We start from the raw sequence: 25,753 nt of genomic DNA, 5'->3' as shown, positions 1-25,753 counted from the left end.
GAGTCTGAAAAACCTTGTCTTTCAAAGGAGATCGAAAAAACCTTGTCTTTCGAAGGAGATAGACCCTTTCTTTCGAGGGAGACATTATTATTGTAACCTAAGAAACAAAAAGCTTAAAAGAAAATAAAGATTGGGGCTTTCCACCGGTAAAATCCGATGGAAGCCCCTTCAAAATTAATGATGGAGGCTAGAGTTTAGGAGAGAGAAGAGAGAGAGGAGGCTAGGGTTTTTTTTTATCAATTGTAAGCTTTATAGTATAATATATTCTAATTAGTGGTTTATAATAAAAAGGCAAAAATTAAGTTGACCTCTTTTGTTAGGGACAAAAAAATAAATAAAAAATTTCATCTTTGAGCTAAATTCTTGTAGTTGGATCGAGAATATGGCCTCTAGCGCTAGCTATTAGCTAATAATAAAAGTTATTGATAAAACATTAGGATTCCTTTCTCTCCACTCTGTAAGGTGAAAATAGGGTAGGATCGTATGATGATGACTGATGAGCAAGTAAAGAATCTAATATACTACCTTCGGTTCAAATTACTTGCAACTATTTTCTTTTTGTGCCGGTCAACATTACCTGCAACGTTTCCATTTCTTTTCTTTTTTTATTAACTTTTTAGTGGTAAAACCATTTTACCCTTACTTTTTTTTAAAACACCCTAATTAAAAAACTGATTTTATCTAATTAGCTTAAACCCTAACATTAATTAAGTTAACTATTTTCACTAAAATCAACCCCTTTCCATCTAATCATCCACCTTTAGGGCAATTCCAACCACTTTCATCCTCCTTCATCTTCCTCCTCATCACCATTATTCATCAAATTTCTACATCTTCTTCCTCATCCCCATTTTTTTCCTCTCTCCTCCGTGAACCTGTCGCTTGATCGAGTCCAATTGAGACGACACCATTTCCTTCGGCTCCGATATCAAAGATGACGCCTCCATTTTGCGCTGCGGTGAAGATTTCAGCGGTGATTTTCGGCGAGTTCCAGAGTTTGACGGCGAAGAATTGAGCGTAAATTCGAAAGTTTTTTCCGGCGATAATTCGGTAGACTCCTTGCGAGTGTTCACTACATTTCCTTCTGGTGGCGATGCTAGGAAATCGGCTGCTGGGTTTGTGGATTCGTGGATCTTTGGGTTCGTGGGTTTGTGGATCTTTGGGTCGGTGGGTTTGGTGTGTTTCCAGGTCGTTGGTGGGTTTGGTGTGGTGAGTCGATGCTAGGTTTGGTGGTTGATGGGTTCGGTGGTTTCTAGGCTCGTCGGGTTTGGTGGTTTGTGGGTTCGGAGGTCGTTGATGCTGGGTTTGCTGGGTTCGGTGGTAGGTGGTGGTGGTGGTGGTGGTGGCGGGTGGGTGGTTGTTGTACAGCTAGGTGGTGCCAGTTGTGGTGGGTAAATTAATATAAATTTAGTTGAATTTGTTTTTTTTTTTTCTTAGGTTGGATTAAAACTTAAGCATATACCCATATCTTTCAATAATCATGCTTATGATCTTTTGTCTCGGCCTCCACAATCACCCCTAAAGTTGCAACTAAATTGGACCGGAGGTAGTATATATATAGAGGGGAGTATTTTTCCGAGTTTATAGAGAGGCACATAGGATCTAATTTTTTTAGTGCGCCAGGTAGGATTATAAATTTTAATAGAAGCCAATAAAATAAGAGATCATTAAAATATTTTAGAATTAAATAATTCAAATGCCACGTAAGCAAAATTGGCGAATGAGATTTTAAATTTAAGTTAATTAAATATAGAATATTATGTTTTGATATTAGGAATTTATCTAAATATTTAACAAATTTAGCACATAAATTAAAAAAAAAAATTATATTTAAAAAATTCAAACAAGGAACTACTACTACTACTACTACTACTACTACTACTACCACTATCACTACCACTGTTGTTGTTGTTGTTGTTGTTGCTGCTACTACTACTACTACTAATCATTAAATTTTTAAAGTTAAATATTAATTATTATTATATTAATTATAATTATTATTATTATTATTAAATATTATTTAATTATTATTATTAAAAATTAATAATTAGTATTATCTTTAAATATTAGTCATTATCTTAATATTAATTGTTAATATAAAAATGAATTATTGTTATTATAATTAATATTATTAGTTATAAGTATTATTATTACTATTATTATTATTATTAAATATTTATTATTATTATTATTATTATTATTATTATTATTATTATTATTATTATTATTATTATTATTATTATTATTATTATTATTATTATTATTATTATTATTATTATTATCATCATCATCATCTCAAAAACAAAAAGTCATAAACCCTACAATAAATTAGTTGGAAGTCGAGATACAATCTGGGCTCCCACTCCTCTAGCTATAGCAAAGCCTAACCTAGTAAAAATATGAGCTGCAGCAGGTGCTCCAATGCCTTGCGTCGTCGAGAACCTCTGAATTCGCTTAAGTAACGCAACAACCTCCTTCTCTAATTCACCAAACGAAGAAAATGAGAAGGGAATGAACCCATATCCAATCGCCTGACAACGAGCCTCATACTTAGCCCTGACTGTGTCAAAGGAGAAGATCGTGTCAAATCTACACAGACATTATTAATTATTATTATTAATATTATTATTATTAATTATTAATAATTTATTATTATTATTATTAAATATTAATAATTAATTATTATTATTATTTTTATTAAATATCAATAATTAAATATTGTTATTATTATTATTATTAAGTATTTATTATTATTATTATTATTAAATATTAATTATTTATTATTATTAAATATTAATTATTTATTATTATTCTTATTAAATATTAATTATTATTATTAAATATTAATTATTAATTAATTATAATTATTATAATAATTCAATATTAAGTATTAATTTTAAGTAGAGCAGAGCAGGGCAGAGCTGAGCAGATTGAAGTAGAGCAGATTTCAGCAAAGCAGAGCAGAGCAAAGCAGATTTCAGCAGAGCAGAGCAAAACAGCTCTAAAGAACGTGGCCTAAATCACTTTCTTCGTTTCAAAACAAGGGTCTCGCTTTGATAGACATTTATGTCAACATGACTGTAGACACCCATTTGTGTCTCCCCAAAACCAAACCTAGTGATGAGTACCTTTCACGTCGAATCATAATCGAATGAAATGAAAGTGTGGAAAGGTCTAGTGTTGCGGAAAGTTTTATTTCTTTTCTTTTCTCTCCTCTCTGTTTTTGAAAACTTTATTTTAAGAAAACAGCCAATCCAGTTTGGTTGGTCCATGATATGGGTCCAATAGTGGTGTAGTTGGATGGGGTTTGCAAATACCTTTCCAACGATATATTATAAGCCCAATTCCGATGAATATTGAGGAAATTATGGCCAATTTACTAAACTGGGCCCGGTTTGAGTTTTAAGTACGGCCCAATGATCTAGGGGAGGGCTTAATATGATTTATCATTCCTAATGCAATTAGGAGTGGTTTTGGTCTTCTAGAACATTCTAGAAGGTTTTATCATTCTTAATTCAGTTAGGACTCTTCAGAGTTTTAATTAGATCAAATAGCATTTTCGACTGAAATTATATTATTTTATCTTCCAGTATGGGAAAATTATCAGAATTTCGAAAACGCGTTGAAATCCGAATTGGCGTCCAACCCCAGGCTTTGGCGCCTGGAACCAGGATTGGCGCCAGACGCCAGCATTGGCGCCTAGCGCTAGCCACTGGTCCTGGCGCCAATGAGCCAGGGCTAGCGCCAAGTTAGTTTTGTGGTCTTAAGACTCTGTTTTGATAAATTATCTTTTTTGGATGATTTTCTCTATAAATATCGTATCGAAAACTCCGTTTTCAATCATCAAGAGTCACCAATTCTCTTTATTCTTAAGTTTTCACCAACTCTCATCAAGATTTTCTTGATTAGTCTCTCTCTCTATTTCTAAACTAGCCTTTTCTCAAATACAAAATTCCGCATTCACAAGATTTAGAAACACTTAGCCATATTCGAAGTTGCCTTCGCCCTAGACGTGAAAGGTTTAATTTCTGAGGGTTTGGTCCCAAATCTCTATTTCAATTATTTAATTTGATTATTTTGTTTATTATTTTCCTTGAAGTTACTAACGTGTGTATTTTGTTATTAGAAAGAGGTACGAGGCATCAAAGTAAGTACTTTAATTGATTAATTGATATTATGATCATGTTTATATTGTTATTATGATATTCCTAGTATCATGTCTAGGGTAACAAATATATTAAATATGATTGTTACGATGCTTCCTATGTTCTTCCTAATATTTATGATTGTTAGTATCATGTTAGGGTTAAAGATTTGATTTTTATTGCTTAGTGACATGCTAGGGTTTGTTATTAATCTTGTTAGTATCATGCCTAGGATCTCGCTATGCTTTAACATGATTATTGATTATGATTATTATTATTAATAATGATGTTTATTATTGATTATGTTGCTTGATGCTTATTCTTTATTGCTTAATCACCTTTATTGCATGTTAAAGGAAATTGGTACTTGTAATCACGTTTAATAAGATAATTAATAATCTTGTTTAGGGTTAATTGTGATTATAATTCAAGTGATCGCCAATAATAGTTTATTTGTGCATTAAATTCAACCAACATAGATTAAACAGGTTTAGGGTTAATCCTATTGATTGTATGTTAATCAGAAAGCGCACATGAATACGAGCAGAATAAAGTAGAGGCCTATTATTAGGGCAGGTTCAATCTCTTTTAGGTTGGATTTGTACCTTCATCCCCGAACCCCTATTTTGGTTCATGACCTTATGGAGTTGACGATCTCTTGGATCGTTAAGGGGTGTAACCTTCACCTCGTGAATGGTTTACAAGTTCCTAAAAAAACTTGTTGGCGACTCTTTTGCTCTATCTTCTTCCCTTTTGGACGCCACCGTACTTTAGTGTATGATCACAGTGGGGTTCAAGCTAGTGGGATTTTAAAGGCTTGAAACTATTCCCTACAGTTTTTGGCGACTCCACTGGGGAGGATTTCTATTTTAATTCCTGAATTTGTTTCGGCAATGATTTAGAATGAGTGGATGAGACTCGAAAAGTTCTAAGTATTTCATGTGCGTAATTTTGATTAACATTGTGGCATATGCATAAAAAGGTTCTCATTGGAAAGACCATCCGTAATGAGTCAAAAACATAAGATTTTACACGTAGGAAATTTGAGAAATGTCTTTCACAACTAGGACTGAAATAACACCACGCGAAACTGGATGATTTTATTGAGCACAGAAAGCTGCTGAGGCATGTGGGAAGTAGCGTCAGGGGCCAGAGCTTGGCGCCACACTTTTAGCCGTAGCGCCAGACGCCAATATTGGCGCCAGGCGCTACAGTTAAAAGTTGGCGCCAGTCTCTGTTTGCTGGCGCCAATTTCCCCCAATACCGAGCCAGAAATATGCGTTCTAATTTCGACCGGTTTTTCGTATTGTTTGCTCGATCCTGCTTCCTGATTGAATTTTTTCTCACTTTTCTGAAACCCATATGTGTTCTACATATGGACATAACCTTCTGGGAATTCATGCTCTATCTACCCGATTGAACGCTCCTGGCAACAAAGGGTACATCTGAGAGGTTGAATTCACCAAACCATGGAAGTGAGTTTTTTCTAAAAACTTGCGGTGTCCTATCCACACGCGTTAACCCTTCGCGGTTAGGCTTCTACGCGGTGCATCTGGACAATTAACCATGGACCCTATTTGACTAAACCATATCCCGAACTTTAGAGAACTAGAGCCATGGTTAGGTTGCAAACTCATTGCATCATATTGTGCCTACTTGACTAATTGTGCATTATTTGTTGTGCATACTCTATGTGATTTTTCCTAACCGTTTGTTTGACTTGTGTTAAGATTAAATTAACTGATTAATGACAAAAGGACTTTGTTTAATTAATTAATTAATTAATTTGAGCTAATAAATAAACATAAAATCGAGTCAAAGTTCCTTTAAGTCAACCCGGATTTTTATTCCCGTATACTGCACAAACGTCAACTTGTTTTGGTCATAGATGGAGTTCTAGAAAGAACTACGAGTCGTACAACCTATGGATCTGTATCCCCGAGTTTTATCTTTAATTTGGCGTTGGTTTCATTCCAATCAGAGTCGCGGATCAAAAGTTATGACTAAAATACCACAGTCTGTCCAGTTTAATGCATATACGTGAAGTCTTAACTTAGTCTTTGCTTGAGTCTAGTCACATAGTCTAGCCACATGGTCATGACACGAGCCTTAACATGTCATCTACACTCACTAATCTTAGCACACACTTTGAGTACACGTCACCATGACCATGTCGTAGGTCCATGCATGAGTCGATCTTTCCGTTATTTGTGTTGGGGGGTACATTCTATTCCTAATTCTTCATATCCCTCCATCTAAATCTTCTTTCACATTTTATTCCAATTTTCCTTCATTCCTCCATCCATTGCATGTTGAATAAAGTTTGAGTTAAATAATTAATGATAAGTATCTCCAAATTCCTTTCCCACAGTACTTGGTCGAGGAGAGAAGGGCGATTAATCAAGGACAACCTCTTTATTCAAGTCTCGCTTTTTGATAAACCGATTCGTCAGAAGAGGAAGGCTAAGAAGATAATGGCAACTCAAGAAGAAGTCAATGAGCTTAGGAACCAATTGGTTACCATGACTGAAACACTGAAGCTACTCACCCTCAAGGTTGATGATCCCGTGAAGCAGCAACAGATGGATCTCATGCAAGAGAGTCTAAGCAAGCTATCTAGTGACTATAAATTTCAGGGCATGAGTTCGCAAGGGGTCTCGCTGGACAAAGAACTTCTTCCGCATAAGTTCAACGCCACTGACATCCCTAAATTCAAGGCAACAGACAACCCTTACTTCCATCTAAGAGCTTTTGAAACTATAATGAACATTAAGGGTATCGATAAGAAGGTTTTCCCCTCTCTGTTCCCACTATCTCTTGAAACCGTTTGCCAACAATGGTTCTTCTCCCTTGACAAGGAGAAAACCTCTACCTGGGAATCGATAGCAAACGCTTTCGTTGATAGGTACAAGTGCAATATTCAAGTTGAAACCGATCATAGACAACTTGAGATGCTAAGACAAAAAGAGAATGAAGGCTTTACTTCTTTCTTTAATAAATGGAGGGAAACTTCCGCCAAGATGATTGAGGTCCCCACTGAAAAAGAATCCGTGAGGATGTTTATCAAGAATCTCCAAGAAAAGTATTCAAAGCACTTAAAATATCAACACAACTTGAATACTTTCAAGGCCGTCTATGACATAGGTATCGAGATCGAAGATGACCTCGCAAAGCAAAAAGCTACTAACAATAGCAACCACGGTGGCTGGAAAGGAAAGAAGAACGACAAACCTTCTTCTTCTGAAAACGCCCACTCTAGTAATAATGTTAGTACCTTTGACCATAATGATGTCTTAGCCGTGGACAATCAAGGATCTAAAAGGAAACCCAGGCGAGAGTTCATATCCATTGGAATGACCTACGATGCTGCTTTCAATCATCTCTATGATCGAGGATTAATCAAACCTATTGGCCCTACCGAGGATCCAACACCAGAAAATCGATCTTCGAGATGGAATCCAAATTCCTATTGCAAGTACCATCGAGGAAACGGTCATACCACCGATCAATGCTACAGGTTTCAAAATCTCATTCAAGATCTCATAGAAGCAAATAAGATCCCATTGCCTCTAGCTAGCGAGAAGACTGGATGATGTCGGAGCAAACAACACAAGACAAGAGGCGAGCTTCAATGACAAGATTTCATGACCTCTTTTGTCTATTTCTTTTTCTTTTTTTTCCTTTCCCCAATAAGTTTAGCATAGGCACCTTTTCTTTTCCTTTAGATTATTTTGTAGTTTTTCTTTTCTTTTCCCTTTTTAATAAAATGAGCATTTATTTCCTTGCATATGATCATTTCATTAAAAAATAAAAATAAAAAAAAATAAATAAAAAAAATCCATGTCGAATTAAGCACAAGGTATACCAATGATTTGAGGCACCTCTTGTAGCCACATCATATCTCCTTTCGCCCTTCAATTATACGATCCTTTCTTCATAAACCCTTTGAGCCTCGTCTAACGATAGACCTTTCTTTTTTCAACCTACATCTATCTAACCTTGGGATGGGATGGTGTGCAACTTATGCAATTTTCAATTTCATAAAAAGCTTGAGTAATTCAAAAAATAGCAAAAATAAGCAAAAGCAAAAATAAATAAAAGTGTACAAAAGGGCAAGTGTTCCAATGTCTATGATGTGAAAATATCTTTGATAAGAACACGTCTCAGATTGCGTCTCTTATCAAGTGCTCGGTACCGTGCCTGAGAAACATGAATGTCAAGTGAGTGATAGACCGCATGATCGAGATTGCCCACACTTATTAAAATAAAATAAATGCTAAAGCAAACGAAAGAGCTAAAAAAAGAGTAGAAAACCTCAAGCATAAAAATACAAATATTCAAAAGCAAGGTTGCACACCTTGGGGGCTTATCTAGGGTCTTGAGCCTTTATCCCCTTCTTCTTTAAACCTTTAGCCTAACCACGTTACAACCCTTAAAAAGACCTTTTTGAGGTATACACACTTGTGCGAGGTTTGGCTAGAGCTACGTTCGGCCTGATTCCTAACGGATACGTAGGCAACCTTACATCGAGGTGCGGCCGTAATAAAAATGCATTCATATTCACATTCACACACTTACACCATGATCATATCAAGGAATTCCCTATGCTCATCCCTTTTCATTTAGAGCTAGACTTGGGGGCTTGATCCCTATATTATTAGCTTACCTAGCCTAAGAGTCACCACCATTTGACTCTTTTCAATATATTTTTCCACACACTTAGCTCTTGCGGCCTAGCTTTAGTGTCACTTTCACACACTGCACAGATACATGACCAAATATATTTCCCTTAGGAACCCTTTGTCATGAAATCTTAACGCTGAAGCATGCTTCGTCACTCATCAATCATAATCATCATTGCATCACGAAGTATGAAGTGCTTAGCCTCCGTGCCTAAGTTACCCAAATACTTTCATCATGGAGTCAACAGTTGAGATAGCCTAGGATGGATTAATCCTTCAACCTTGAGAGATAGTATCAAACAACATTTGACTAAGCTCATTCAACATGCATCTTCAAACTTTTGATTTTCTTTTTCACGTCTTTCTTTTTCGGGAGAAAGTCGGTACCCTCCACAAAAATGACGGAAAATTTTTTCTTTTTTGCATTTTCAAGTCGCATAATCAACACTATGCACACACGGGTCATGAGTCTAACACATGTGTCATTTCACTTTGAGTCGAGTCAACCTCGAGTCAGTCATATCGAGTCAAGTTTATACCTTGAGTCGTGCCAAGTCGATGAGTCAAGCAACATTAAACCTTAGGTCAACCCTAAGATAATTTTAAGCCTTAGGTCAACCCTAAGATAATTAAAGAAATTGGCAAAGTTCTATAGTCAAAAATAAATACAGATGCAGTAGAACAGGGAAGACCCTACTCCAGCGCCTGGCACCAGAGATATTTCAGCAACGACAGAGCTCGAAGCCTCTCAAAAAGGTGATTTCGACTTCATGCAGCAATTTCGGGTTCCTTGGTACGCCAGTTAGCCCCTATAAGCAATTTGACATGATTAGTAGTCGGCTCGATTACAATCGTAGTAAGTGATTGACCTGACAAAAGATCGTCTCACTTAGCTTAAGCGCCTAAGTATTGGCTCATCACAAGCACCAAAGCATCGGTTCAAAAGCAAGCACTTAAACGACAATATTTCCAAATATGGATTGTCGTGCATTCTTATTAAACGACAAAGTTTTCCAAAAATTGGATTGTCATCCCCAACTGACAATATTTCCAAAAATGGATTGTCGCGCATTCTTCTTAAACGACAATTTTTCCAAGATTGGATTGTCATCTCTGGCAAAGTTTCCAAGCGTGGATTGTCGTGCTCCTTCTTTGTTTGGCAAGTTTTTCCAAGTTCGGATTGTCATACATTCATAGATCGCTGGCAAGTTTTCCGAGATTGGATTGTCATACACCCAGTTCCCTATGGCAAAATTTCCCAAAGGATTGTTATAGGTTTCTATTCATCATAAATTTCGGCAAAAGTTCCTCAACGTGGATTGTCATTCATTTCAGCAAGTGGAAAATTTTCCCGAAGTGGATTGTCGGTCGACTCTTTTTTGCAAATGTTCCAAGACGCGGATTGTCAATAGTGGCAATATTTTCCTAAAAGGATTGTCGCATAGCGTTGGCAAATTTCCAAGGTGGGTTGCTTTCAAGAGTTATATTCCAAGATGTGGATTGTCGATCGTAGCAAAGTTCTTATGAAAGATTGTTACGAAGCATTGGCAACTTTTCCAAAAATTGGATTTTGGCAAATTTTCTGAGATACGGATTGTCGCTTCATCGTGGCAACATTTCCAAGGATGGATTGTTACGTGGCATTGACGACTTTCCCTAAATCGGATTGTCATACATCATACAAGAGTTGTGTTGGCAACTATTCCCAAAGAAAAGAGGATTGTCATCACAGCAAAAGCACCGACATACTGGTTCACAAGCAGCAAAGCGCCGACGTACCGGCATAGCAAATGTTAAAAAGCAGTGATCTTTTCGAAGACTATCACAGCGGGAAAAAGAAGCTCTTTGTTCAGAGACGAGTGAACATCGAAACAGCAAGATGGCGTTCTCTAGCTTGTAGAAAGTCATCAAACAAAATACAGCAACAAATCGGTTACTTTCAGAGACGTGTGCTCGACGATGCAAGATACGCGTTTCTTAACTCTTTTATCTGTTTAACTAACGCTAGTTTGCAGGTATCGGCGTTACAAGAGTGATTTAGGATCGCAGAACGTTCTGAATCATTCTCCGTCCCTATCGCTACTTTGACTTTCGTTTTCGAAACTTGCGTTTCTCCAAACTCAGTCAAAGTGGGGGCTTCTGTAGACACCCATTTGTGTCTCCCCAAAACCAAACCCAGTGATGAGTACCTTTCACTTCGAATCATAATCGAATGAAACGAAAGTGTGGAAAGGTCTAGTGTTGCGGAAAGTTTTATTTCTTTTCTTTTCTCTCCTCTCTGTTTTTGAAAACTTTATTTTAAGAAAACAGCCAATCCAGTTTGGTTGGTCCATGATATGGGTCCAATAGTGGTGTAGTTGGATGGGGTTTGCAAATACCTTTCCAACGATATATTATAAGCCCAATTCCGATGAATATTGAGGAAATTATGGCCAATTTACTAAACTGGGCCCGGTTTGAGTTTTAAGTACGGCCCAATGATCTAGGGGAGGGCCTAATATGATTTATCATTCCTAATGCAATTAGGAATGGTTTTGGTCTTCTAGAACATTCTAGAAGGTTTTATCATTCTTAATTCAGTTAGGACTCTTCAGAGTTTTAATTAGACCAAATAGCATTTTCGACTGAAATTATATTATTTTATCTTCCAGTATGGGAAAATTATCAGAATTTCGAAAACGCGTTGAAATCCGAATTGGCGTCCAATCCCAGGCCTTGGTGCCTGGAACCAAGATTGGCGCCAGACGCCAGCATTGGCGCCTAGCGCTAGCCACTGGTCCTGGCGCCAATAAGCCAGGGCTGGCGCCAAGTTAGTTTTGTGGTCTTCAGACTCTATTTTGATAAATTATCTTTTTTGGATGATTTTCTCTATAAATATCGTATCAAAAACTCCGTTTTCAATCATCAAGAGTCACCAATTCTCTTTATTCTTAAGTTTTCACCAACTCTCATCAAGATTTTCTTGATTAGTCTCTCTCTCTCTTTCTAAACTAGCCTTTTCTCAAATACAAAATTCCGCATTCACAAGATTTAGAAACACTTAGCCATATTCGAAGTTGCCTTCGCCCTAGACGTGAAAGGTTTAATTTCTGAGGATTTGGTCCCAAATCTCTATTTCAATTATTTAATTTGATTGTTTTGTTTATTATTTTCCTTGAAGTTACTAACGTGTGTATTTTGTTATTAGAAAGAGGTACGAGACATCAAAGTAAGTACTTTAATTGGTTAATTGATATTATGATCATGTTTATATTGTTATTATGATATTCCTAGTATCATGTCTAGGGTAACAAATATATTAAATATGATTGTTACGATGCTTCCTATGTTCTTCCTAATATTTATGATTGTTAGTATCATGTTAGGGTTAAAGATTTGATTTTTATTGTTTAGTGACATGCTAGGGTTTGTTATTAATCTTGTTAGTATCATGCCTAGGATCTCGCTATGCTTTAACATGATTATTGATTATGATTATTATTATTATTAATGATGTTGATTATTGATTATGTTGCTTGATGCTTATTCTTTATTGCTTAATCACCTTTATTGCATGTTAAAGGAAATTGGTACTTGTAATCACGTTTAATAAGATAATTAATAATCTTGTTTAGGGTTAATTGTGATTATAATTCAAGTGATCGCCAATAATAGTTTATTTGTGCATTAAATTCAACCAACATAGATTAAACAGGTTTAGGGTTAATCCTATTGATTGTATGTTAATCAGAAAGCGCACATGAATACGAGCAGAATAAAGTAGAGGCCTATTATTAGGGCAGGTTCAATCTCTTTTAGGTTGGATTTGTACCTTCATCCCCGAACCCCTATTTTGGTTCATGACCTTATGGAGTTGACGATCTCTTGGATCGTTAAGGGGTGTAACCTTCACCTCGTGAATGGTTTACAAGTTCCTAAAAAAACTTGTTGGCGACTCTTTTGCTCTATCTTCTTCCCTTTTGGACGCCACCGTACTTTAGTGTATGATCACAGTGGGGTTCAAGCTAGTGGGATTTTAAAGGCTTGAAACTATTCCCTACAATGACAATGCAAGTTTTTTTTTTTTTATTATTTTTTTATAATTATTATCAATGATTGAAACTTTCAGTTATCAGTAAGTATAAATTAAAATTTTCAATATCTAATTAATAAGTATAAATTCCTTCAAAGTGAAAAATAATAATAATAATAATAATAATAATAATAAAATATTTTAAAACTATATATTGAGAGGGTTTCAACAGGTATTCACATTTAATTTGAGGTATAAAGAACTTACATTAATCAAAATGATGTATGTATATAACACATAAATTAAGTTGAAACACTTATAAAGAAACGGAGCGAGTAGGAGTAGATGCTTTGATTATGGGAGAAAGTTTATATTTTATTACTCTCTCTATTTTTAAATACTTGCTCCATTTCTCCATGTACGGAGTTTTAGGAGAAATGGGAGTTATAGGAGAAATGGATAAAATAATAAAATATGGATGTAATGGGGTTAGTGGAAGGCAAAATGTAAGAGAGAGAATCTAAGTGCTTGTTTGGTTCAGCATAGGAAATTATTTCCCACAAGAAATCATATACCATGGGAAGTTTTTTTTTTCTCTTGCTAATTGCATAAAAATTGAGGAGAAGTGTTTGGTTCACAGATCATGGGAAGTATTATTTCCTAGGAAATAACTTCCTATTTATTGTAGGAATTCACTCACCTAGGGGGGGGCCTTAATGAGTTATTTCCCATAATATATGTGAGAATTTACATTTCCCTTGGAAATTTCCAACCAAACACAATATATTTTAGCTATTGCCTGAAATTTCCATTTCTAAGGGAAATACCTTCCAACCAAACAAGGAACGATTTCCAAAATTGTTGAATTGTAAATTAATTTCCTATTTACGTTGGTTTAAAAACTTATTCCCATAATATTGTCCACGTAGGATTGAAAAAAGGTTTGGGCTTTTTTTTTTTTTAAAAAAAAATTTTTTTTACAAAGAACCGCTAACGGTGATAGCGGTTCTATCGTTAGCGGTTCTTGTATTAAGTTTTAAATTGTGAAGTTTTCTTATACAAGAACCTAATACAAGAATCGCTAACGACATTAGCGGTTTTATAAGTATAGAACCGCTATCACCGTTAGCGGTTCTTTGCAAAAAAAAAAAAAAAAAAAAAAAAAACTACCAAGCCTACGTGGACAATATTGTGGGAATAAGTTTTTAAACCAACGCAAATAGGGAATTAATTTACAATTCAACAATTTTTAGGGAAATTTTCCCCAAACAAGTGCTAAAAGTAATAAAATACTTACATAGCCTTATTAGTGCAGCAGGCCACACTATGTGGCCTGCTGCCAAGTCAGTAAAAATAACATATTCAAACGCGTGCATAACGGGTTACTATTTACGCGCATAACGGAGTTAATAGTTTTATCAAAGTTACTTGTATTTTTCAGGGTTACTTGTATTTAATTTTTTTCATGGGTTACTTGTATGGATTACTTATTTAGGGGTTACTTGTATTTTTTTTTTCAGGGGTTACTTGTATTTTTTTTCCAGGGATTACTTGTATTTTTTTCTGGGGTTACTTGTATTTTTTTTCAGGGGTTACTTGTATTTTTTTTTTCCAGGGTTTACTTGTATTTTTTTTCTGGGGTTACTTGTATTTTTTTTTTCAGGGTTACTTGCATGAGTTACTTATTCAAAGGTTACTTGTATGAGTTACTTATTCAGGGGTTACTTTTATGAGTTACTTCAAAGGTTACTTGTATGAATTACTTATTCAAGGGTTACTTGTTACTTATTCAAGGGTTGCTTGTAGGCCCCATATCAAACCAATAACACCCTACAAGTAACCCTTGACCAAAACCAGTAACACTCTACAAGTAACCCCTGACCAAACCAGTAATACCCTACAAGTAATCCTTGACCAAAACCGGTAACACCTTACAAGTAACCCCTAACCAAACTAGTAACACCTTACATGTAACCCATGACCAAACCATTAACACCCTACAGGTAACCCCTACAGGTAACCCATGACCAAACCAGTAGTAACACCCTACACTTTTTTACGAAGAATGTTCGATCTAAGATTCCACGAAGAAAACGAGCTCACATTTCTGTGGTTCTCATCGATTTCACTACTTCAAATGTTGTTGATGATCTTGAGGATAATTAATATAATCACAATTTTTCACAGCAATTTGACACCTAATTTCTACAATTTCAGGCTTTAATTGTAGTAATTTGGCAAAGAGGAGAGAGAAAATGGGTGGAGTAGAGATATGGTTGTTGGTGATGTGTGATTTAACTTGAAGAAAAAACTAAGAAAAGAGGACAGAGAGAAAACGGGTGGAGTAGAGATATGGTTGTTGGTGATGTGTGATTTGGTTTGGAAAAGAAGCTAAGAAAATAGGAGAGAGAAGAGTTTTGGTATTTTAAAAAATAATAATAAAAATTGTGGCTGGCTATATGGTGTGGCCAGCCACATACAAAAATTTGTGAAATACTTATCTTCATTTTTTTTAGTTGACACATATTCCTTTTTAATTAGGAAGTTTTTTTAGTTGACACGTTTTCTTTTTGGGTAAGTCTTATACCTTGTATTAACTAACTACCCTACTTACTTTATCATTTCTCTCGCACTCTCTCTCCTCTCCTTATATGTGTGCCTAAATTGAACGCATTATTTAAATAGAAACAAAGGAAGTGAAATTCTATTGAGTCCCACTAATTGAGAGAAATGAATTAAATATTGTAAAAGCTTTTCAAGTAAGGAAATGAATCAAGTATTTAAACTAAACACGGTCGGAAATAAAAAAATGGAGCTAGTAATTAAAAACGAATGGAGTATTATTCTTTGACGGGGAGTATAATCTAATATATAATTGTAGAATTAATTTTGCAACACTTCACCACAATCCTTCAAAACCCCAACTCTTAAATCTCATTCACTCTCCTTTTTTTTTATTTTTATTTGGCATCCAAACAACTTCTACCTCTCTAAAAAAATAAATCTCCAAATAACTTCCACTATTATTTTTCCTAATAATACACAACTACCCAAAAAACTACCAATTTTATTATATACTATATAAAAATCAATAACTTCATGTATTTGAAGTATAATTTTGTTATTAGATTTTTTATATATATCCCGTGCATTTTGCACGGGTACACTAGTATACTTAAATACGGAGTACTATTCATGTGTACGTGTAGCATTGTATGATCAGGTAAAGGTGGATTCCTTGAGTATGATTGCTCATAACTTAATGAGTTGATGGGAGGTTTCCATAGCCACGTGCCACATACCAAACTCCAAAAAAGTACTCTCTCAATTAGATTTGGTCTGGTGGCCATTAAGGAAAATAGGCTCGGTTAAATTACTACATACGGAGTAGTACATACTTGTATTATTTACACATTTCCAAATGCCAATATTATTTTTTTCAAGCATAAGTTAGCTTCATTTCCGATGAGATTGATACAAAAATAATTACAGTTGATCTTATTTCCTTCCCTTTTTGATTCGGTTGTCTTTTAAGTTTATTATATCTACGAAGTATGAGTATTGTAGTTAATTGTTTGAAATTGGTTTTTGTTTACTACCTCCGTTACATATTATTTGCAATGATTAGATATTTTCCTTCTCTACTTTATGTCAAATCGTTGTAAATAATATGTAACGAAGGTAGTAGTAGTTTTAAGTTTATTTACTCTTGAACGACTTGATAGAGTATCGTGAAATTTACTAATTAAGCGGGATCGTAATCTTTAATTTAAAATAATCTACACCACTTATTTACCATCTTTAATTAAACTCGTGTTCAAATAATTGTGTAGAGGGTCCAATAGAAGGCTAGTATAGCCAATTAATTAGAGTAATAGGAGCTTCATTAATTTCGTCGACATCCTATAACAAGATCTTTTGAAAGGGAGGAAGTTGATGCTATATTATTGGAATGACCAAATAACATGATTAGGTGCTACTAGTTTGGATGGATAAGATAAAAACAATATTAGGCAAAGTATGAATGTTGTGGGCAGGGTTTGCCTAGCAATTAACCAACAATTACATATTCAATTGTTTCCTACTTACTGCCTTACTTACTGTATATTATAACAATAATTTTGGTTTAGCATTTATTACACATCCTTACAGCTTTTGCTAGCTGAATTTTAGGGATCAGATATTGTCCACCACAAAATGTATGAGCAATTTGATTTTATTTTTGGGTAAGGAAAGAAAACTAGGTTAGGTTTTATGTAACACCTCTGCTCTTAATTCAGGGTAAAATATATTGTCACAATATGCACATATTATGAGAAACTTTTAGAATTTCTTATTAAAAAAAAAAAAAGAACGGAGTATCTTGTTTGTAAGAATAGTACATCAAATTCTTTTAAGCTGAATATGGAGGGAGTGTCAACCTAAAAAAAGGGTCAATTTAAAGTATTTTTATGGATAATAAGAAAAATGGGAGGACCAGAGAAAAATCGTATATCTTTGTATGAATCAAACTAATTAAGCTTGCTCAAATCTACACTAGCATTGGTTATGAGATTGTAGATATCTTATGGAACGTGCCAAACCTAGTTCATATGGTTTACCACTATCAAATTATCTCCCTCAACAATCAAGTTCCTTGCCTCTCCAAGGGGAGCACCCTTTATCCCTTCTCGAAGACTCGAAGTGTCATTGTTTCAACTTGGAGAGTGGAATATTACCAAGGTTATGATGATTATTGTATTCTTGTACGTTGTATATAATAGGTAAAAACATATATGTTTTTTGTATTAATTTTAAAACACATAACAAAATTATGCGTTATAATTAATTTTTAACTCTTTTTTTTATTATTATTATTTATCTATTTTTATTTTTATTTTGGCTTCGTATACACTATTTAACCCTAAAAATTCATTATATATACGTAAGTTTTTTTGTTTAAATTATTAGTATACCTTTTGAATAAGTAATTATTATATTACAAATTAAGGTACCGCTACAACCTTAAAAGTTGTATCAAGTATTTTTTAACTTTTGTATATGTAATTGTACTATTATAATACAAATTGAGGTTGATGTGGTGAAATATAAACATAGCTTCTCACCTTATATCCCTGAGGTTTAGGGATCAAATCTCATTACTTATTTGAGGGATTCCATATAAATAATTGTTATAAGACTTTCAGAAAAATATACTTGGTAATAAAAGTTAAATAAAATTGTAAACATAAAATTCAAGAAATTTCCTTTGTCAAAAAAAATAAAATAAATAAAAAATAAAATTCAAGAAATTAAAACAAGGTGACCTAAATAAAAGTAGAGACAACTCAAGTGGTAATCCAGCATCCTATTTGATATTCTAAATAACAGTTCTGACAAACGCCACATGAACATTAAAGAATGGTCCACCCACATGAAAACTTCAAGTTAGAGGAACTCAGAGATCTCACCCCCACATACCCTACAATCCACATCTCTCCACTTTTTATTTTATTTTATTTTATTTTTATTTTATTTTATTTTAATTTTTAATTTTTTTTTTAATTTTGTATACTCCGTATTATTATTATTATTATTTAAATTCCACATTTCTCTACTTTTGTCCATTTTTATTTTCTCTTTAATTTTCTTTTTCTTCATAATTTTTCAAATAATAATAATAATAATAATCATATACTTTTTGGCAGATCAATAATCAAATGAAAGCAATGTTTGTGTCTACAAACATACAAAAAAGGTCTATTATTAACATAAGATAATGTATTTTTTTTGTTCTTTCCATTTGTCTATACTAATTTAACTTTAAGAGGCACTAGGGATAATTTGTATTTTCGTTCTTTAGTCTATTTCATACTCTTTCCAATTATAAAATACATCATATAAAAAATTTAATTATTTTCCTTTGATCCTCCCTGTCCAAAACCACAAAAAAAAAAAAAAAAAAAAAAAAAAAAAAAAAAAAAAAACCTAACAATAACACATTATCAATGAAATTACTACTTATACATCTCTTCAACTTTAGGAGAAACGAAAATCCAATACATGTACTTGTATAAAATTACTCTCTCCGTCTTGTTTTTGTCGCATAGGCATTTACATGCAAGTGAATGGATTTAAATCGAGGGAAAATTGGGGGATCAGAGTGAGAATTGGGAAATAGAATAAAAATAAAATGAAACGCTTATACGTTATACCTACAAAAGAAAAATGGAACAAAGTGGGACGAATATAGTGTTTAGTCTAGGGTAACATGCATATTAAGTACACCGAAGTTAACTTTTACAATATCATTGTAAGAATGTAAGTTACTCGGACTCTGATATTTCTGTAGAATATAAACACAGATTACATGTTTTAAGGAGTGCTCCAATCAGCATGATTTTTTTTTTTTTTTTTTTTTTTTTAAAAACATCTAAAAAAGAATCTTAAGTCGTATAATTATCTCTAAAAATCTTAAATTGTATCGGATAGCATTTAAAAAGGAATATAAAAATAGGAGTAATTACATGCATTAATTAATTATTAATTGATCAGAATCACAATTCCCGAGGTCATCTCCAAAAAGACTTTAATATAAAAAATTGTCAGTCTTATAAACCATGCAATAGGCAATATATAGCTGCCTTTCTTAGCCAACAGACAGAACATACATACACATTCATTTTTCAGAGAATTTTTCTTCTGTACTTTGCTGTTTTCCATGTGAAAAAAAATAAAATCCACTTACAAAAAAAAGTACTCATAAATCATCTATTTTATCATTTTCACAATATGTCAGATTTCAGAAAAATAAGTACTCCCAAGTTTCGATTTTAGCATTATTTATGAAAATTGCTCAGTTTTCTGAAACTCGTAAACCTGCAAACTTGTTAAACAGATTTTATGTGTCTTTTATTCAGCCTTGGTAATGTACATCAGAAGAAGTAAAGCATCCCCCTTTTTTTCTTCTAAATCTCAAAGAACAAAAAAATGTCTGCAAAACTTCTGTATTCAATGTCAGAAGAAAATCAGAATTTGAAGAAGCAGATTGGATGTATGAATGGATTGCTTCAATTCTTTGATCCTCATCATTTCATCAATAATCGTGTCATTAGCAATTCATCTAACAGAAGAATTTCTCCAGGTAAGATTTAATCAATTTCCATCATTCTAAATATTTATAATGAAATTAGTCAATTTCTACATAAATTCCTCTCAAGTTTTTAAGTAATCATAACATTTGAAGTGTATTCAAAGTATTATGTTGTTAAGGATATAGTATATATAACATGGTACAATATGCTAATCTTTTTATTATACTACGATATAATATAATATGAAATAGAGGTAGTATATAATCTTCACACTTATTCGGGATCACTAACAGGTTTTGGTATAGAAATTTCAAGAATATATGATAGACATTGTATAATGAACTTAAACTTAAATCATATCGAGAAATAACTTTTTCGAGTTTTTGAAAAACAAATGAATATAAAACTCGCAATGGTAATGAACAAACCTTTGATGATTTTTTTTTTCCCCTCTGTTCTACATGTGCCATAGCTGAATTGATGACATTATTAAGTAGTAATAGTAATAGTCAAAAGTGGTACAAGTAATAAATTTTCAGTTTATCTTGACCCTGAAATAATGGCATGTGATGATTGTTAATGCGACATAAGTGGTTGGTCGTTACTCTGTGTTTCAATCAACACAGTAAAGACTATATGAAATTATGAATACCAATAATTTTATTTTAATTTATTTTTAAAATATGAATAGCATAACGTAGTCTAATAATTTGTGTATGAAACTATGAATTGATGATATGTCACAAGTATAAATCTTGTGACAAATTTTTTATTTATTTATTTATTTTTATTAATTTTTGTGTAATTTGTATTGTTGTGTGTATTAGGGAAAAAATATTAACATTAACCTTTTTACACAATGTGTATTTTAATGTATAAATCACAAAAGACAATTAAATGAGTTTGTAAAAAAAAAAAAAAAAAAAAAAAAAAAAAAAAAAAAAAAAAAAACTTAAACGTTAACAGAATAGAGGAAATATATTACAGTCGAGCCCAATACCAAATATTGCAATTTTTAATACGAGTACTATATTCTAATATTTGAGAATATATAATGTACAGATTGCAAAATTATATACTTCCTCTGTTCTTTTTTATTTAACCTATTTATTTTATCACGCTTGCCAATGTAAAACTTTAACAATCAATAACTTAAATGCTTCATAAGTAAAATTATAAAAGTTATATATTATGATATTATTTATGAGACGAATCCAAAAAATCATACATGAATATATTTTTCCATATATTATTCACAAAAGACGGTCAAAGAAGGGATGGTGAATAGTGTAAAAGTCAAAACGGGTCAAATAATAAAGGACGGAGGAAGTAATAATTTTCCACAAATATTGTCACAAATAAATAACAGCGACGTCATAGTATTATACTATTATTATGTTACAGCACTAGAAATCTTGTTATCATAGAAGCATTCAGTCAAATGTTTCTTTCAATAAGGAGTATCTTTCACTACACTTACCACTTTCTAACATGTAGCAATGTAGCATACATGATTTTTTTAGTAAGAAAATAGGCTACAAAAACTCGTCGAAAGTTAGGTACAATGTCACAGCATTAGAGCAGCATTAGAGGAATGATAACAACTTTGTCAATAAAATCATGTGTAATGTCCTAGGACACTGTTAATTACTTTTATTTGATAGTGTGACACATTTTTACGTAGTGAATGCGTCTTATATATAATTACTTTTATTATTTATTATACTATATGCGATTTTAATATCGTCAATAAAATCATATGTGATATCCTAAGACATTGTTAAATGACTCATTTGTACTTGATAATTACATCTAATATTTGATCGAGCAATATAATTATTACGAATTTACATGTCATGCAAAAAAATTCCATTTTCTTTTTCAATTTCAAGTAATTTCTCTTTATGTGATGCTAGGTAAATGACAAACAACAATAGTGTACAATTTAACACAAACATTGTCGATCAATATTCTTGGTTGCTGGCTGCTATATGTTAAATTTTTTATCTTAAAAAATCTAAATGAGAACAGAAGTTCAAGTTTCCTGCTATGAAGTCATGATTCTAAAACCCAACATCTTATGCTTGAACAGGTGAAAACAAGCAGCACGGAAGAGCAGGCAATAATGCCAACAAGAAATCAAAGGTGAGAGACTTGATAAATCGATTGAAACATCTGAAATTCTGAATTAGTTTATCAACTTTATATGATGAAAGTATGAAACTATACCTTCTTATGGTTACAATTGTTAGATGAATGCAACATTAGTGTACCACTGCAGCTAAATTTGCTTGCATTTGCAGGAAAAACACCAGAATGTCGTTAAGGAGATGGAAGTAACACCCATAGAATCATCTAGACTTTCCATCTCATCTTCTGGTTCAACGGCCATATCCTCGTCAGAATATGAATGGACCACCAAGTCTGAACAGTCGCTGTCAGCTGAAACCGTTGGAGGGGGAAGACACTCATGGGATTACCGAGCAAACCAGCCACAATCTCTTCCACAACAACCAAGTTCACCAGTAAAAATGGGCTACCACCACAAGAAACACATTATCAGAGAGAATGCCCCCTCTGCATCACCAATATCAACTGCATCATTGATATCAACTGCATCAAGAGAGGTGAAATGTGACTATCAGCATATGGATTCCCCAAGACTTTCACATACGTCCAGACCAGATAGCCCGCGAGTTGCTGCTCTCAATGAGTCATTCCGTTCAATTAGTTCCAACCATAGTGCGCCTGTAGCTACTCCAAGAAAGAAAGATCTTGCTCGATTATCTTATGATGGCAGGGAAACAAGGGACAATCACATTTCTAGCTTGAAAGTTAAAGACCTCCCGAGATTGTCATTAGATAGTAAACAACGAACTGTAAAAGTATCTTCCCATGAGTCGAAAGATGATTTACTCCTTGGAGAATTAAAGAGAGAGATTTGTGGTCCCAACAAATTCCAGAGTGACCAACAGGAGCCTACAAGTTACAGAGCACCATCTAACGTTGTGGCAAAGTTGATGGGGTTGGAAGCTCTGCCAGATGATACAACATCCAACAAGAGTAGGATAGAGCAAGATGGTTCTAACTATTTCCGAAATGCTGAGTTGTTCTCGAGATCTTCAAGGACCATAGATGAAAACAAGGTAGATCGGGTTTTACACTCCCCAAGAAGTAATTGCAAGGAATCCAGGACTCCACGATCAAATAAAGCCAAGTCAGAGCAAACAGCTTCCCTATCTCAGGAAGCTGATTCAGAACCCAAAAACCATCCTCTCACTGTCTATGGTGCAATTGAGAAAAGGTTGGCTGATCTGGATTTCCATAAATCTGGGAAGGATCTTAGAGCTCTAAAACAGATACTTGACTCAATGCACAAGGAGAAAAACAAGTTGGAAATCAGAAAAGAAAATCAGTATCCACATTGTGCATCCCAAACAAGCAATAGCAGCTCTGTTCAAGACAGCCCAAAACATCCAAAAAAGGCTACTACCTCTACAAGTAAAGGGTTCAATATTATAAAAGATGCTACATCAGCTAAAAATATAAAGCCTACTAAACTTGTCAAAGGTTCCAGAGAAGAAACAACTCAAGTGGTACAAGATATACCCGTAATTAGCCTTCAGAGACTTAGGATTGTTCAGCCTGTAGATGGCCCCAAGGATTCAGCACAGAAGAAAGCAGCAAAAGATCCCAAAGAAACTCATCACATCAGGAAGAAGTATTCTGGAGAACGAACTCCAAGGCCAATAAGAACTTCAAAAACACCTGAGCAGATGGCCAAGGCAAATGCGACAAGCTCAACAAGGATTTCAGACGCAAGAAGCACCACTGGAACAACATCAGTTTCTAAAGTAAAGCAAAGCCAGCAAGCTATGAGCTTCCTCCCTCACAACCGAAAGCTACCACAAGATTCATCTTTTTTGCAGGAGACTGATGGACGATCAAGTGAGTTCAGTAATGAATCAGCATCCCCGAGTCAACAAGGAAACACAAATCCATTGTTATACCAAAACAACAATAGCATGGTCTCACATATTCAAAGATGTAATGAAAATGCTAATGAATCATGCATGAAATATGAAAACATGAAGCAAGTGAGTGGTAACAAAGTAAGTTCTACTTCTCATCTTTTCATGTGTTATTCACTTATATCTATTTCTTCAACTCATTTATACTCTCATTAGTTCACCGTAACTAACCTGACCTTTTTAACAACAGAATTCAGAAGGAATCCGAGGTGATGCACCTTTGGAAGAAATAGCAATAACTGTAAGGGAACAACCAAGCCCGGTTTCAGTTCTTGATGCTAATTTCTTTGATGATGAAACTCCGTCTCCAGTAAGAAAGAAACCAACACCATTCAGAGGTAAAGACGGAATCACATTATCAAGTTAGCGGAAAGTGCATTAACCTACATTAAAAAAAAGGTTTATCAACTAAAATTAGTGCTAACAAATATAAAGCATACTAATGACATGAAGAGATGTATTTATGGGCAATTATCCCAGGAATCTTCTTTTTCTAAATCACCAACAGATGATGCTTTAAGATGACACTTAGAATAAAGAAATAGTCATGCAAATCATTATTGCCTAAGGCTTAAAATCAGACCAACTTTTAAAAGTAACAAAAAATCCATCCTTGCGTACTATCAATAAAAGGGGCACTGGAAAGGGAGCTTAGAACAAAGAGTTCAGGAGAAAAAAAAAAAAAAAAAAAAAAAAAGGGAAGAACACTATCATATTATGAGATTTATGACTCAGATCAATGGAACATGGTTATCTAAAATATCCATCGAAAAACATTATAGGGAAATTCTTCGAAAGAAATGCTGATCCAATGTTGTTAACTTTTATGCAGATCTGGTGACCAATGCAACATACACAGAAGCAGAGTGGATGGACACTGATCCATCTTACTCTGTAGACAGCATGATAACAGGTTTCATCTATGGGAATGATTATCAAAAACTAGAAAATTTCAAAGAGTTAGCTCCTACTGTATGGAACATGAACACTTCTCAGAATGTGAATTTAGGTGATGCCGGACCTCTACAGAACAGCATGAATCTCGAAAAGTCATATGTGTCTGAAATACTCTCTGCCTCGGGATTCATAAATCATCTTAAATACACAACAGACAATCATCTTGTCTTCCAGTCACAAGAAGCAATTAATCCCAATCTTTTTTTTGTGCTGGAACAAGCCATAGGAAGCAGTTTTATTTCAGATAAAAGATCCAACAGTCACGAGAGAATAACAAGAACCACAGAAATGCACAGGAGAAAGCTCTTGTTTGATGCAGTTAATGAAATACTATCTCAGAAACTCTCTCAACCAAGATCATACTTGAAATTGCATTCAGAGCTCACAACTAGTGGCCCACAGCTCCTGCAGGAGATATTTAAGGAAATTGATCGGCTCCAACCTATCAGCTTGCCTCAAAACTTAGATGATGAGGAGGATTTTCTGACAACCATCATAGGGAAAGATCTGACACATAGATCAGCAGATTGGACTGATGTCAGTGGTGAAACACCAGCTTTGGTTTTAGATATTGAAAGATTGATTTTTAAAGACTTGATAGTGGAGCTTGTTGAAGACAAGGCCACAGAAGTACAATCTCAGAAATACTGAAAGCAGTAACTTCTCTCAGAATCTTTACTAACTCAACTATTTATTTTGCTCTAGGACTTTCACTCTTGTAATTCATGTTTAGTCCACTTTCCATCCTTTGGTTTCTCCCTTTTGCATTTTAATTAACTTGATTGTCAAGCAAAGCATGTTAATCAACAGTACAGTTGTAAGTTTGTAAAGTAATACAGAATTTACTTTCATA

General features: G+C 33.9%; 1 protein-coding gene across 1 annotated transcript; it reads left to right on the top strand.

The window, feature by feature from the left end:
- The first annotated feature begins 19,068 nt into the window (after positions 1 to 19,068).
- LOC145641750 (protein LONGIFOLIA 1-like) lies at positions 19,069 to 25,753 on the top strand. The gene is made up of 5 exons (XM_081692688.1): positions 19,069 to 19,962; positions 22,005 to 22,057; positions 22,216 to 24,024; positions 24,134 to 24,281; positions 24,776 to 25,753. Exons 1-5 carry the CDS (start codon positions 19,809 to 19,811, stop codon positions 25,549 to 25,551), a joined length of 2,940 nt encoding a protein of 979 aa, XP_081548814.1. The 5' UTR covers positions 19,069 to 19,808; the 3' UTR covers positions 25,552 to 25,753.

The sequence above is a fragment of the Chenopodium album genome, chromosome 8, assembly GCF_948465745.1.
Source record: "Chenopodium album chromosome 8, dcCheAlbu1.1, whole genome shotgun sequence".
In the NCBI taxonomy this organism is placed as follows: domain Eukaryota; kingdom Viridiplantae; phylum Streptophyta; class Magnoliopsida; order Caryophyllales; family Amaranthaceae; genus Chenopodium; species Chenopodium album.
Note: the sequence above shows the minus strand (reverse complement) of the source record. Positions and strands in the feature narration are given on the sequence as shown.

What these genes read in the sequence shown, in the direction of transcription:
- LOC145641750 (XM_081692688.1), top strand. Translation starts at nt 19,809, where the DNA reads ATGTCTGCAAAACTTCTGTATTCAATGTCAGAAGAAAATCAGAATTTG. An exon ending in AGCAAGTGAGTGGTAACAAA is followed by an intron (nt 24,025 to 24,133) that starts GTAAGTTCTACT and finishes TTTTAACAACAG; the next exon opens with AATTCAGAAGGAATCCGAGG. An exon ending in GAAACCAACACCATTCAGAG is followed by an intron (nt 24,282 to 24,775) that starts GTAAAGACGGAA and finishes ACTTTTATGCAG; the next exon opens with ATCTGGTGACCAATGCAACA.